The sequence below is a fragment of the Cibotium barometz genome, chromosome 5, assembly GCF_041138505.1.
Source record: "Cibotium barometz isolate CiBa-2024 chromosome 5, ASM4113850v1, whole genome shotgun sequence".
Taxonomy (NCBI): Eukaryota; Viridiplantae; Streptophyta; class Polypodiopsida; order Cyatheales; family Cibotiaceae; genus Cibotium; species Cibotium barometz.
Window position 1 is genome coordinate 41,883,885 of NC_141050.1, and position 15,679 is coordinate 41,899,563.

The following is a 15,679-nucleotide window of genomic DNA, read 5'->3' on the forward strand; positions in this document are numbered from 1 at the left end:
GGGTGGGAAAAGAGAAATAGGGAAAGCAAATCTCTCAGGAACCTGTCCGTAGCACAAAAACATGCCCTAAATGTTGCCACATGTCTACTAAAGATGCTCCATGCTTGCTAATGATGCCAACGTGTCACTGGGCACTCGTGCATGTGACAAACAGAGAGAAGAGAGAAATGTTGCTAAAACAGTGTTTTCTATATATATGTATGAAGATGTACATAGATCATAGCCAACATGGCCTCCGAAGGTAACAGCTATACCTATGACCTATCCAACCAATCAGGGATCAGATGACTAATGACTAAGGTGACCCTTGCTATTTGTAGGCTAATAAAACTACCCCTACACCTACCCGACTGCTGTCGGCCAGGTCTCTTGGACAAGTAAATACCAAAAATCCCATAAAATAGTTGGTCGATGCCTAAAAAAGGCTCCTAATCCTAGCTAAAGTAGAGGGTAAAGTATCTCCACATCTGTGCATGTGACACAGAAACCTACCAAGCTAGTTCTTTAAAGCTTTCCAAGAGAATCCAAGGTTCGTATTTCCTGGCAAAGCCAACCACCTCCCAAATTTACATGTTCCGCCAATCAGTCGAGCACCTCCCACGCTAATTGTCAACGGGTTCCAAGCACCGAACAAGCTGATTACGGTTGGCCAACTTAGTTTCCCTTCGTAAGTAGTTCAATGTGTCCACCCAAAGGCGGAGTAGAAGCCTGTCCAAAGCAGCATGAGCGGGTGCCACAGGGTAGTGCTAGCGAGGGCTCGAACTTGGAACCCCCTAGTCCGAGTTCCAACGCTCTCCCAGCTGGGCTACAACCCGTTGGCCTAATTTTTCTACAGATAGGACCCTTCTTCCCTCATTCTAAGCATCAAAAAACTGGGGCTCGAACTCGGGACCCCCTAATCCGAGTTCGAGCACTCTACCAGCTAGGTTACAACCCGTTGGCCTAATTTTTCTACAAATAGGACCCTTCTTACCTCATTGTAAGCATCTACAAACTAGGGCTCGAACTCGGGACTCCCTCATCCGAGTTGAGCGCTCTACCAGCTGTGCTACAGCCTACAACCTGTTGGTCTGATTTTTCCACGAATCGGACCCTTCTTCCCTCATTCTTAGCATCAGCAGCAAAGAGAAAAAGAAGATCAAGCCATCAAGAATAGAGTATTCACCCCGAACAACAATAATTAATACAAATAAATCCAAGGCTTCTGATTCCACAGACTGGGAGAAGGATTTGTTGCTCTATTCAAGGAGAAGTTTGGTTTTCAGCAGATCTAGTAAGATTCATTGGAAAATATTCAGCTTGGTTCATTCTAATAACATGCAGTAGGATAGGTTGACGGAATGAAGTCTTTCTATATCATTCTTGTTCCTCTCTTCTTATTCTCTATACATTTCAGTTCTGTGCTCCAAAGTAGTTCAAAGAATCAAGCTTCCATTAGTGCTATCCCAACATTGGTATTTGACAAAAGTATTAGAGGAGGTATAGCGAATTTTCAGCCACAAATTTTTTCCCTTGTTTTAGGGAAGACTAAAATCACCAGTCAACCCCTCAAATGCAATGATTGAAGATATGGATCTTTCACAAGCATCATTAAAGCTCATGATTCAATGTACAAAGCAACACATCCAATGGATGACAAAGAGTGAGAAGTACAAGAGAAAGTTCCATGAAGTGTGGAGGAAATTTTGGGAGATCCAACTTGCAATGTATGAGAGATAGATTCAACACAACGAAGGGGAGTTTGCACATTCAGGTAGAGTTTAAAAGAGCACAAAGGTTGTTATTTCACGAAGGATTAAACCTCGAAGGAGTGTCCTCAATAGATGGAGATTTTAGTGATTGGACAAGAGGAGGTGCTGCTTTCTCATTCTAAAGAATCAGCAGATGTTCACAGCCCGGAGTTGGTGGCTACACTGACAATAGAATCCAACAGACCATAGCTTACGAGTTCATTGCAGTGGCTCCTCTCTCAAAGGTGGTTCCGCTGACAAGAGAGCTATTGGGTCATTACCTATCACCTCAAAAAACACATGAAATCCTTTTTTTGAATCTTTGACTATGGCATCAAGCGTGGTTCTGTTTGGTCTCGGAAATTCATTGGTCTTTTCCTCCTGAATCATCTCTTTAGATTGGTTCTCGTCTGATGGCAATATAGGATTGCGTTGGACTTAAGGTTCTAGCTGAGGTTCCTTAATTGATTCGGGAATGGGTTCAAGAATTTGCTCACTCAGAAACAGTGCTTCATATTCGACCATTTATTCAAGGATCAGTTCTATCAGCTTGGACTCTTCAGGCCAACTCTTGTGCTTGCTTATTTTGAGATTTCACGCAATGGAAACAAGAAAGAGCACCATTTTCACAATTCAAAGGTTTGATCAACAAATACAGATACGATGATGGAGGGTTGAGCAATGGACACGTGAAGATTTAATGGGTCATAACAATGGCGACAGGCATTGTTTGACGAAGGCATGATCAACAAATACAGGTTTAATGATGGAGGATTGAGCGAAGGGCACATGAATATTGATGGGTCAGAACAATGGCGATAGGAAAGAGCAACATTTACCCAGTTCTAAGGTTTGAAAACAGTGTAGACATGGGAACTAACCTGCCAACGATGCCGCTGACCATCACAATGAGGTGGCGAGGAGGGGGATCATCTGCATCTGGGGTTGAGGAGTCCATGCATGTTGAAGGCTTGGAACCCACCCCTGCGCCTTGTTGTTGCATGTAAGCTACTGCTGCGGGTATGGCTATGGCTATGGCTATGGCTATGGCAGGATCTCTGAAAGACAGTGTAGTCAAGCAAATCGCTGCGAGAAGAAAGAGAATGGGCTGAGGCGGACGCTTCATCGAATTATCTTCTATCTTCTGAACACACTAAAGAGAGAAATATAAATGTTTTCATTTGACTTAGAACTTCAGGAAAGTATATATTTTGGCCCCTCCTTCATCTCGTGTCGCCTCCTCTTACTTCCACTTGCGAACTCCTCTCTCTGCTGCAGCATGTGTAAAGTGCAAGTTAGAGCCATGACTGCTCTCTGTGTTGTTCAAATCGCAGGCCTTCTCTCGCGCATTTATGCTTGGCCACGCGGAGGAGGAGTGGGGAGGAAGTGGAGTAGCCGGAGGGGAGGTGGGACAGTAGCTGAAGGATAGGAGGAGAAGCGTGATGGCGTTCTGCACAGGAGCGGGCGGGTCGGTGGGTCGGTGACGACAAGGACACGGCGAGCATCGACGATGTGGCGGCTTGGGAAGGTCTACTTCATAAACCTAAGGTTTAATTAATCGGGACACCCTACTGCAGGTTAAATATAAACTACCACGGGATGTTATGAAGACTACTAGTAGCATTGGGAGTCATTGGGTTCGGTGGCCAACACGCGGCACGCACATGCAAGCGCACAGGGTGGGAAGGGCTGAGGTATGGCTGGGACACGAGAATAGAGCAATGACGCCGGAGAAGCTGGCTGGGGGGACTAGGACTCGGATGAGAAAATGAATAGAATCCGAGAAGATGAAGAGGGCATCAAGGAGGTGAAGAAAGTGTAGTCTGATTGGATCTCCTTCAGGCTGAATAACGAGGTCCAGCAAGAAAGGAATACTAGAGGGAAGGTATGTGCAAATATTTCACTAGACCCTGTGAAGAGGCAAATAGGATTATTTTCAATGTGTAGCGCGATTCTGCTATGCCCAAGGAGACGGTGCGTCGAGTAAGGTGGAGGTGGGGAAGTGGTTGCAAGATTATGTATTTCATGAGAGGGTGGTGTCGTAGGTGTTTCACCTGCACAACGGGTTTTTTAATGTGATGTTTGTGAAAGGGTAGACGGTAGTGGACCTATTTACTAGAGCTCTACTCTGCATGTTATGCCGTTTGATCCGGCTTTTTGATGTGAATAAGAGGCTCATGAGGTGTGTCCAGTGTGGGTAGAGATTGAGGGGCTTCCACCCTGGTTAAGTCGAGCGATGGGAGATTTGGCAAGGTCAATCGAACCGATTCTATTTGTCCCGAGAGATGAGGATAACGGGAGACATTCAAACAAGATCTGTGTAACCTGGAATGCTATACTGGAGATGCCTAAAGTTTTAGAGGTGTACCTGGGCGAGATGGGGAAGTTAGAGTTAAAGCTGATATTTGGGACTTTTCTTGAGGTTTATTTCAAATGCAGAGGGTTTGGCCACATTGCCAAGAACTGTGGTATAACTAAGAATGAGGAAATAGGTGGGGAGGAGAGGAAGAAGGATGAATTTGTTGAGGCAAATAAGATCAGGAGCACTGAAAAACCATTTGAAAAGGAAAGAAAAGGTGGTAACTGAGGAAAGGGGATCTAAAGAGTAGGGATGGACCAAAGTGAGGGATAAAGAAAAAGGGGGCTGCAGCTTTAGACAAATAAAATGAGAGGCAAGGAAAATTCATATCAAACCTAATGGGAAGGGAGTATTGACTGGTAGCAAACCATTTAAGACAATTCCCTACCAGGAAACTGAGGGCGAACAATCTTTTATTGAAAGATGAGCTATTTGTCACCCTCTTTGAAGAGGCAATTAGAAGACTTAGAGATAAGGGGGGGTTGATGGTTCTTGGATAAGCTTTTCTAATGAGATGTAAGGAATTATCAGAAGAGTTGGAAAACTAAGGGCTAAATAGAAGAGATAGGAGAGGAGAGAATTGAGTAAGCTGATGGAGCAATTGCAAGGGAAGAGACAAAGGGGAGGCCTCTCTAAAGATGAGATTAGCCAATACATTTGGTGTCAGACTCAACTGAAGAGGGAAGGATGACAAGTTGGCTAGGGAAGGAGAAAGGGAAAATGAGTGGAGAGCCTTCAATAGCAAGTGGAAACCTACCAGGTATCTAAAGAGAGAAAGGGGATAAGGAAGTGATAGGGCAGATCAGAGATGAGAGTGGTCAAGAGATTGGAGATATCAAACAAATTGCTCCAAAATGGGTTGAGTTTCTAGGGGCCACCTTGAGAGCCTAAAGGAAGAGAGCTCCCCAAGAAGGTATTAGATAGAGAAGAGTTTGCTTGACATGATCAGTAAGAGAGTGGAGACTAATATGGCAAAATGGTTAGAGAGAGAGGTGGAGATGAAAGAATGTTAGATTGCCCTATAGAAACTTGGAAGGAGGAATCTCCTGGGTGGGATGGTTTAACTGTGGAATTCTTCATTGCTTTTTGGCCATCTCTAAAAGATTTGGTGTGGATCACATGTTGGGAGGCTTTTGCTATAGGCAGGTCGGACAAAGATTTGAAAGAGAGGATTGTGAAACTAATACCTAAGCAAGCAGCTTGTAAAACAGATTTAACCACTGGAGACCCATCACTTTGCTCATTGTGGTATATAAGATCCTAGCCAAGGTCATTGCTTTGAGGATTAGTCCTATTATGCAAGAGGTGATATCCAAGAGGCAGTATGGGTTTATTAAAGGGAGGTCTATCTATGACAACATATTTTCTGCTTTGATGAGTAAGGAAGTCACTCTCAGAGAATAGGACAAAAGTGTGTAATCCTTCAATTGGATGTGGAGAAAGCTTATGACATGGTACATTGGTCCTATGTGGCCAAAGTTATAGAGAAGCTGGGATTTGGAAGTAGAATGGCCACTTCTATCTACACTCTCATTGTAGGGGGTTACTCCTCTAAGCTATTACTGAATGGAAGGTTAGTGGGAGGGTTTGAAATCAATAGATCTATACGACAGGGGTGCCCTCTTGCCCCTTGCTATTCGCCATTGCTTCACACCCTTTGATTGTGGCTCTAGAAGATGCATGTGGAAAAGTGCTGGTGACAGGTTTGCGAATGAGAGGTAGGGAGCAATTGGTGGTACATTGTTTTGCAAATGAATTGTTACTTTTTTCAAGGGCTGATAATGATAATGTAAGACATGCTTTGCAAATTGTCCAACTCTTTGCCGATGCTTCTAGATCTAGATGCAACATTCATAAACCCACAATTATTAGCTTGACATAAGATGACAATTTTGACTTGGAAAGATGGGGGTGTGAGGTAATAAAGGAAGGGAAAGATTGTTAGGCATTTGGGAATTCCCTTTGGAGTTGGGGTGACCAGCAAGGATGTAACTAATTGGGCAATTGAGAGGTTTTTAAATAAGATGAAGAAAGAAGGGATTAGGGTGTCTTTTCATGAACAGGGTGGCCATTGTTAATTTAGTTTTGAATGCATATATCATGTTCCTATGTCCTATGGTTGATTTTCGAAAATGTCACTAAAAGAGGATCATGGCTCCAGTTAGGATGTTTATTTGGAAAAACAGCATGGATGACTGGAAATATTTAGCTTGGTTAGCTTGGGAGAAAGTTAGTTTGCCTAAAAGTGTGGGAAGACTAGGAATTATGCACTTGCCCATTCATGCCAAAGCTAGGGTGGCAACTAGCTTACCTAAATGCTTATTATTATGGTCTATAATGGTTAGAGAGGTGATTGAGTATTCCAATGTGCAATGCAAGGGGAAGTGGGTTGGATTGGATTGGAAAGCTAAGTTGTTCTCTCATGCTCCTTTGAGAATTCAGAGCTCCCACTTTTGTATGTTCCTTTGTCTTAACTAGAAGGAGGTGATGGATTGATGAAGTGGGGTGGATGTATAAGGGCTACAAGAAACTCTTTGTTTAGCTTAAGATTATGGTGGTCTCATAAATTTACTCCCCCCTTAGCTCAATTGGATGTTAGAAGAACCAAAAGATTGAATAACAGGGGGCTGAGATGGATTGGAGACTGTTGGGATTGTTCCCATGTTCGGTGGAAAGAGTTAGGGCAATTAAGGGATGAGTTTGAGTTGTAGTAGCACGTGGCAGGACAAGCCTTGGAAGAGATTAGGAAGGGTTGGGTTTCTACTGCTTTTAATCAGGCTTGCTGGTTGAAGGACTGGACTTGGTTTAATGGGGTCAAGTTGGGGAGGGTGTCTACCAAGTGTCTGTATGAGGAGATGAGCAAGAGTGAAATAAATGTAATGTATCATATAAAATCTGGAGAGTAAGGTGGAGTTCAAAGACTTATATGAAGAGGTGGAGACTGTTGTGGGAGATGGATATTCTCGTGAAGGCACATTCCTTGTTGTGTGGGCCCTTCCTATTGGATATAAATTGGTACAAAGGAACTTTACTTCTGAGGTATACCGAGGTATACCCTAGATGTGGAATTGCAATTGAAGATGGTAGACATGCTTTATGGGGATGTCTTGCTATTAGGGGGCTATGGAGCAGAATTGATAGATGGGTAGCTTCTAGAGTGGGGGTAAAGGGAACCGGGGGCGGGGGGCGGGGGGACTGGTTACTGGGGAGACTGACAGAAGTAGAGGGGGCAATCAATTTAGTCTTCAATCTTACTAGATATAGTTGTCTCTGGGACATTTGGAACTCTAGAAACTGGCAGTATTTCAAAAAAGATCAAAGCAGGGGCTTGATGTTGTAGAGTTAATGTATAGATGTGTGCATCAGTGTTGGTCTATATATTATGTAAATAAGATAAATGACAATTCATTTGTACAAGTAATGCACGCTTTGTAGGCTAGGATAGGATAAGCCAATCTTAGGCTTATGAGATGATTGCACATACTAGAGTAACCTAACCCCTTTTTGGCATGTGGCAAGGATATGCAGGGAAAGACTTGAAGGAAAGGTTTCCCACCAAGTTTGGACCTGAGACTCAATTATGGTATCTGGAAGAGAAGCAACTAATTCATACTTTTATGGCCTTGGTAGAGAACCCTATTCGCATGAAACCTGATGTAAAGATATGGACCAAGAAAGAGTTCATGGAGGAGTAAACCCTAAAAGGATGCACTTCTAAGTCTTTGCTTGTGGGGCTGGCTTGTAGTTGGCTTGTAGCCGGGGTACCATATTTCTTGGGAGCACTCATTTTTTGTTTGGGAGGAGGAGAGGTGGGATCAAATTTGTGGCTTACTTAATAGTGAATTGTGATAGGATTTGAGTGATAGTTGTAAAAAGTTGACTTCTATACATGCCTTTGCGTAGCTTATAAATATAATTATAATTATGTTCCCAAAAAAAGAGAGACTATTAGTAGCATTGCAAATTTTGTGATGGTTGACTATGATTTCATTGATAGTGAGTATTATGTTGGTTGAGTTTGCTTTCACTAATGTGTGTGTGTGTGAAATAATGTGGGGTGTGTGTGTTTGTGTGAAATAATGTGGGGTGTGTGTGTGTTTGTGTGTGAAATAATGTGGGGTGTGTGTGTGTTTGTGTGTGTACATATATGCGTGTGTGAAAGAATGGGGGTGTGTGGGTGTATATATGTGTGTGTGTGAGAATGTATGTACATGCGTGCAAACTGCTCGATGATAGTAATAGGAACTCACCTTCTGTACCCCGATTGTTTAAGCCTTAACTATATAGAAGTGTTGATTACATGAATATATTTATATAGGAGAGGGAATCATTGGTGCTTGCATTTTACCTCCCTTGTACATATGTGTGTGCACATGCACACACACACACACACACACATGTATAGATGTGTGCAGATGCACACACATGTGTATGTATAGATGGTGTGTGTGCATGCACACACGTTGTCTAGTTGTGTGTACACATGTATGAATGTTTATGTATATATATTCATATGTACATGTGTACACACGCACTCACACACACACACATGCATGCTCATGAATATGCATGTGTGCTTATGTGTACATGCACATATATATGTATGTATACACGTATGGTATGTGTGCACAAAAGCACACACGTGTGCATACATACATGTGCATATTCACAAGCATACAACACACTATATATATGACACACACACACACATGCATGTATGATTGTGTATATTCATAATCATGCATGCATGTGTGTGTATGAGTGTGTGATATTGTGTGTGAGAGAGAGAGAAAGAGAGAGCGAGAGAGAGTGTGTGTGTGTGTGAGAGAGAGAGAGAGAGAGAGAGAGAGAGAGAGAGAGTGTGTGTGTGTGTGTGTGTGTCTGTGTCTATGTCATGTATGAGTGTGTGTGTCATATATATAATATGTGTATGTGTATGTGTATGTCATATATATAATATGTGTATGTGTATGTGTATGTGTCAAAGTGTGTGTGTGTGTGTGTGCGAGATAGAGAGAAATGAAATGATATATTAACGTCTCTAAGAGGCCATGATGGCCTATGAGACCAAAACTGAGAGTATATCTGAAGTTCGTGTCTCATCAAAGAGAACAACCAAATGAAACTGAAAAGTACAATAAATTGACTATCTTACCGTTATAATAACTGTAAGTAAGACTCCTAGATGATACTGAGTAGAAAATACTAGAAAATACTAGAAAATGTATATCAAGTAGATCCATGTATGCTGATCAGTTGAAGTGCTGCCCTCTCCTCAGATCAAATATCTCCGCCATGGGGTTGTCTAGAATGGAGAGAGGACATAGAAGCGAGGTAGGCACCTCCAATGCCGAGCAATAATGGCTCTGATCTGGCGATGGTGAGGATGTTGTGGTCGGGATCCTGGTGGGCGTGGCCAATGAGCACGACATAAGATGACTGCTCTATCAATGGTGACTCCCTAGGAGCATGGCTGGTGTCTTGATGGCTCGATGGACGACATAAGATGACTGCTCTATCAATGGTGACTCCCGAGGAGCGTGGCTGGTGTCTTGATGGCTCTATCAATGGTGACTCCCTAGGAGCGTGGCTGGTGTCATGATGGCTCGATGGAGGTATCATGAGGTGTGTGGGCCGAGCTGCTAGTGCTGGTGCTGAAGAAATCTGTCAGGATCCTCTGCCTAGGTACATCATGGCTCCGTCTCCTGTCTGCCACCCAAGAGGGTCTCTCTGTGTCTCTTGAGCTCAAGTAGGAACAATCCCAGGCATCTCTTATCCTCAAACTCCATGACCCTACATAACAGCCCAAAACCCTCTCGGAAGAGGAAGTGATATCTACCTCGGAGCTCATAATAGACTGTACATCGGCAAATGTAGTGCTCCTCTGTCTCTGCCTCTTGGTAGCCTAGCTGACAAATGCGGTCATCCAAGATCTGATGCACATATCGCCCTATCTCAATCTGCCAGATGGTGTGATGAGGTCCGGATCTGTCTAATGGCACAATGGCACAATGTATCCCATGTGATAGTAGGTGTACATCCATGTACATCGGGCGGGTGATAAAACCATCTAGTGAGAGGTGTAGAAAATGGCTCTTGTAATGAGTCATTTTCATGCCTAAGGGCTCAAGGGGACTAGTCCATGTCCTCTTTGTGTCCACTTTGACGATATCCATCCTAATGACGTGGTTTTGCTCTGAGTGGGTGAGATCCAAAAATGGACAATCCAAGCTGTACTGAAAGGGTGGGAGTGCTGCTATCCACAAACCATGTAGGTCAGACCATGATCTCATCTGAGCATTGCAGCAATGAGTTTCTCCATCCTCTGCCAACTGTATGGATGAGGTCGATGCCAATCGGGAGGAGTACCTCTGTTGAGGGAGCTCCCCTAGCCTCTGTAAAAAGGTAACTGCCTCGAATAGGGCCTCGGTCACTACTCGTGCGACACTGATGATTTTCTCCGAATCATGCTGGCAATCATCATAATCAATGGTCTCTCCAACTGGCACAATCATCATAATCAGTGGTCTCTCCATATGCCTCCATCCCTCATTCGTCCCTCTCTAAGATCTGTGATGTATGCTGGGTCCCCAAATAAGAGCTCCGTACAAGAGAGTCGGTGTGACAAGTGTATCAAATAGCCACAATTTGGTGTGCAGCTCCTGAAATTGTATGTGTGCACACTGCCTCTCAAGTGCCCCCAAGGCTGCATGCCCTTGAGCTAATCTAGCTGCTGCTACCTCCTTTAGGGAGAAATGTGGTCCTATGAAAGCAACTCCCAAATAGACATATGACTTGACGTACTCAACCGCCTCCCCTCGGAAAGTGAATTGATACCCTGATCTTGTCATCCATGCCTATGTGGTGTTAAACACCATAACCTTGGTTTTCTCAAGGTTCATTGTCAGATCACTATTTACACAGAATGCCTATAATGCATCCAAATGCCTCTGTAATCCCTCTGGAGAGTTTGAGATTAGAACAATATCATCTACATATAACGAGATGGGTATCAACACCCCTGCCAGGCATGCCCCCGAGCCTCCCAATCTCTCTACATAATCAGAGACCACATTCATGTACAGTCCAAAGAGGGTGGGTGATAGTAGGCATCCTTGCTTCACCCCTATCGTGTTGGTCACCATATCAGATAGTCTACCTGGAGCTCGGACTCTTCTTGTCACAAACTCATACAAAGCATATATCCCCCACTGCATATCCTCAAGTACCTCAATGTCCTGCAATCTATGCATAAGCATGGCACGTGGTACGGTATCAAAGGCTTTGCATAAGTCCACAAAGCAGCGATATATCCTTCTCTTCTGTGATGTGCCCTCTTCAATGAGTGCTCGAAGTGTAAGTATGTGATCCAAGGTAGTAAATCCTCTCTTGAACCAGGCATGTCCCTGTGCTCGGTGACCATGCCTCTCTGCCAAGTGGCTCAGCTCCAACTCCAATGTAGAGCCATATAGTTTGGCCAAGTAATGACCAATCATGATCGTCCTGTAGTTGCCTGGTACCATGGGGCCCCACTCTTAAAGAGTGGTACAATGGCATGTTCTGTCTAGCTTACTGGGAAACCCTCATGAATGGCATGATTAAACACATGTACAATCAACGGAGCCAAAGTGTCACGTGCATATGAGAAGTGCTCTCCAACTAGCCCATCATGATCCCATGCCTTTCCATTCTGCCTATCTATCGCATCTAGCACCATCTGCATAGTAAAAAAGGTGCTGCTAGAGCAGGTCTAGCTCCCAGTGGAGGGGAGGTGGGGGGCTCTCCTGGTGCATCATACAGCTCTCTAGCATAAGCATGACATGCCTCATGTGCAATATGTGCAATAATCGGAGTACTAGGCTGTCTCTCTTGAAACATATTACATGCCCTCTTGTTGTCCTTCCCCAAGAGGCAGAGTTGGTAGATCTCCTCCTCTAACTTAGCCAGGTAGGCTCGTTTCTTCCTCCTCACAACGTACCAAAAGATCATCTTGGCCTATCTATGTGTGTGAGTCCCAATGGCAATCTCACACTGTAGCTGTGCCCATGTCTCATGACACCCATCATCATACCAACTGTTCTGTGGGGCAGTGCTGTGGGGGGGGTGTGGAAGGGATCATACTGTAGGGAAACACATATGAGGTGGATGCATGTAATACACCTACCAATCCTCTCATAATTCGTCCAGAGGGCTATGCGGGTCTAAAGCAAACAAGCCTCAGATATTGCATCTCGGTAAACCCCAGCTGTCTCACATGTCAACTGATATCTCGGATACCTAGGTAGATGAGTGGTTGGCCCATCTCTTAGGGATCTACCTACTAGTGTGAAACTTAGGTATGCATGATCGGCTGCTATGCCAATGGGCCGATTGGAAATCGTGAAATCCCGCACATCATGTATCAATGAAGGAGATGCCATCAAGTAGTCCACTGTGCTCGCTCCCCCTTTAGAGTTTTAGCATGTGAGAGCATCTAATCCCTGCCATCTCGATAGGCCATTGTATATGACAAACCCATGTGCACTCTCGAGTGTGAGAAAATGCCTGCCATAAGCATGTGCATATTCACAAGCATACAACACACTATATATATGACACACACACATGCATGTATGATTGTGTATATTCACAATCATGCATGCATGTGTGTGTATGAGTGTGCCAATTGTGTATGTGTGTGTGTGTGCATGCATGTGTGTGTGTGTGTGTGTGAGAGAGAGAGAGAGAGAGAGAGAGAGAGAGAGATGCACACACACACATATGTATACACACTCACTCACTTACGTGCACACATACACACACACACACACTCACTCACTCACTCACATGCACACATACACACACACACACTTGCACACGTGCACACACTTGCACATGCACACACACACACATGTATACACACTCACTCACTTACGTGCACACATACACACACATGCTTACACACAAAACATTTACATATATGTTTCATTTTATGTTTATGTCTCTGTTGTGTGTGTGTGTGTGTGTGTGTGTGTGAAAATTCAGAAATGTGTTACATGGTATTTATCATCTCGTCTCATGAGATATTTTTAGTTAACTTCTATAACAAGGGGAAGCCTCATTATAGAACGAGAGAAACATAAAAGGAGGGTCCTTTTGTGTTGCTAAGACATGATACTCCTAAAGGATCAATGTCATTAATCACCCTACAGGTAAGAATATAGAAAGGGGGCTTATGAATATAGAACATGAGATCAAAGTCATTATTCACCCTTAATAAGTAATAAAATAGAACATGGGCTTCCAATGAATGCCGCACAATTTCGATGAGTGGGCTGCCCGATAATGGGTGGTAAGTGAGCTGGTTGCCCACATGAATTTGTGTAGGATTTATGACATTCCCTATGTAGGATTGATGACATTCCCTAAGTGAGCTGGTTGCCCACATGAATTTGTGTGACATTCCCTATGTGTGTTGATGTGTGTTGTGTTGTGTATGTTTGTGTGTGTGTGTGGGGGGGGGTGTGTGTGTGTGTGTGTGGTTTGTGTGACAAGTATGTGTAAGAGGTGGTTGACCATCCTACGGAGTATTAGTTGTCACTAGAGAGTTGTGGGAGATGTACATGTGATTGGCATCTTGTTATGTAAATTTGAATGCACATATGAAATATTTTTTGGTTGAATCTCATTACGTGTGGTTATGTGGATCCTAGAATTCAACACCATGATGGCAATATGAAAATTAAGGTACATTTGTGCATTCTCTTGACGATGTTGCAATGTTGCAAGTACACTACTTGAGTGTACACCACTTGACATCATCGGTTGGCGAAAGCATGGAACACCATTAACCTTGGGCCCGACACTATCCTCCCTCAAGGGATCCTAGATAACACTCTCATATTTATTTTCTAGCTTTACTGCTAGTGGCGGGTCACAAATCATAGCCATCTCGATGTTTTTACTTTCTCAAAGTCATCATTGTGGACCAACTCCATATCATTACTGTCGGATGCATTCATGGAATTACTATCCACTAACTCCATTTATCTCTGGTGCACATGAAATCGTGTGTGCTAACGTGTAATGACAAAAAGGTAACATGTTTATAGGTTGGAAGGAAGTGGGATGAGAGGGTTGAAGTGAAGTTCAAAACTTTAGAAGATAAAGAGATTTGAGATGGCATACGTAGATCTTGCACAACCTCTATGTATGAGCCAATAAGAAGGGAGAGGTTGGATTTATAGGGGAATGAGTTTTTTTTAAAGCACACTTGCTTTAGTTTTGTGCTTTCTAAAAGTTGAAGCTTAAAAATATACCCCCTCTTGCTTTAGCACCAAAAAAAGAGCTTACATATGCTTTTCTTTTACTCATGCCTTTTCCCATTTTAGGATTCATGCCCATGTAGGATCTCCCAAGGCTTTGTGGGTTTGTTGTCTAGGACACTCTATGCTTTGGCATAGTTAACCTCTAGTAATTTTAAGGAGCAATGCTAGTCTGTGGGTGACAACAGACTAGTAATTTTAAGGAGTAGTGCTAGTCTGTGGGTGACAACAAGATAAGGGACTTTCTTTATTGTTTGAGCATTGGCATGTTACTTATATGGCAAAAATTTTAGACAAGTTTTTGTTGGCGAATAGAGAGGTTGGTGGAGAGACAACACAAGAGAGAGAGAAGGGGAGAGTTGATACCAAGAGAGAGTAAAGGGAGTCATGGACACAAATCAAGATGCACACATTAATCATTAGACTAGGGCTATTAAACAGCCTTTGAAGTACAAAAGACAAGGTCGTAGGACCATACAAAAATAAAAGGTCTAAATCACACTAAAGATAAAATCTAGATAATACTAGGGTGTGTTCACACACACACACACACATTTTGCTTAAGGGAAGGTTTATACACATTGCCACTAAACTTATTCAACAAATCCCCTTATAGTGGTAACGTGTCTAGAAGGCCCAAATATCATCGACCATATTTGTGATGCCCTTCTTCTCCTTGGAATTTTCCTTTGCTGAATTGGCTTTCTCTTTCCTCTGCTTGATGGTGAGTTGCTTCCTGCATTCATTGATGAAATGTCCCTCCTTGTGGTAGTAGTGACACTTCCCTTTCTTCTTCTTGGAAGTATCTTTCGATTTGTCTTTACCTTTTTGACTTGAAATGCTTGTTCACCATCATGAGTGGGAGTGGTGGAGTTGACCTTGAACTATTTGTCCTCTGCAAAACCAGCTCATCAAAAGTTATTGGCGGTGCACCTCTTCTCATTGATAGATTTAGAGAGGTATAAAAGCTTTGGTGGGATGGCGGGAGTGAACTGAGAGCAATGTTAACTAACTCTCGATCTGAAACTAGTTTGATGATGTTGAGCAGCTACTTCTTGAGGTCTTTTGATCTTGGTCAAAAAATTGGCGCGGCTCATGTACCTGTATCCATGAGAGTGGTATCTACCGCATGCTTGAGGCACATCACCCAAGCCTCGTTCGAGCCTGGTATATGGAATATTGTAGCTAATCATCCTAATGGTAGGATTTTGGTAGTGGAGATTCTAATAGTTGGGGAAAGAATGTGGATAGTGAACATTTATGGGGCCCATAATCATAAAGTTAGA

General features: G+C 43.3%; 1 protein-coding gene across 5 annotated transcripts in view; it reads right to left on the reverse strand.

Moving 5' to 3' along the window:
- Positions 1-3,444, reverse strand: part of LOC147638504 (lipid droplet phospholipase 1-like) — a 52,991-nt gene extending 49,547 nt beyond the window's left edge. For all 5 annotated transcript variants that reach the window (XR_015265893.1, XR_015265894.1, XM_086798420.1 and 2 more), the window contains exon 1: positions 2,612-3,444. Coding sequence is in view for 3 of the 5 variants with exons in the window: in XM_086798420.1 (XP_086654546.1) it covers positions 2,612-2,856 (245 nt within the window). In the remaining 2 variants the exon portion in view is untranslated. The remainder of the gene's footprint in view (positions 1-2,611) is intronic.
- Between the last annotated feature and the right edge of the window lie 12,235 nt (positions 3,445-15,679).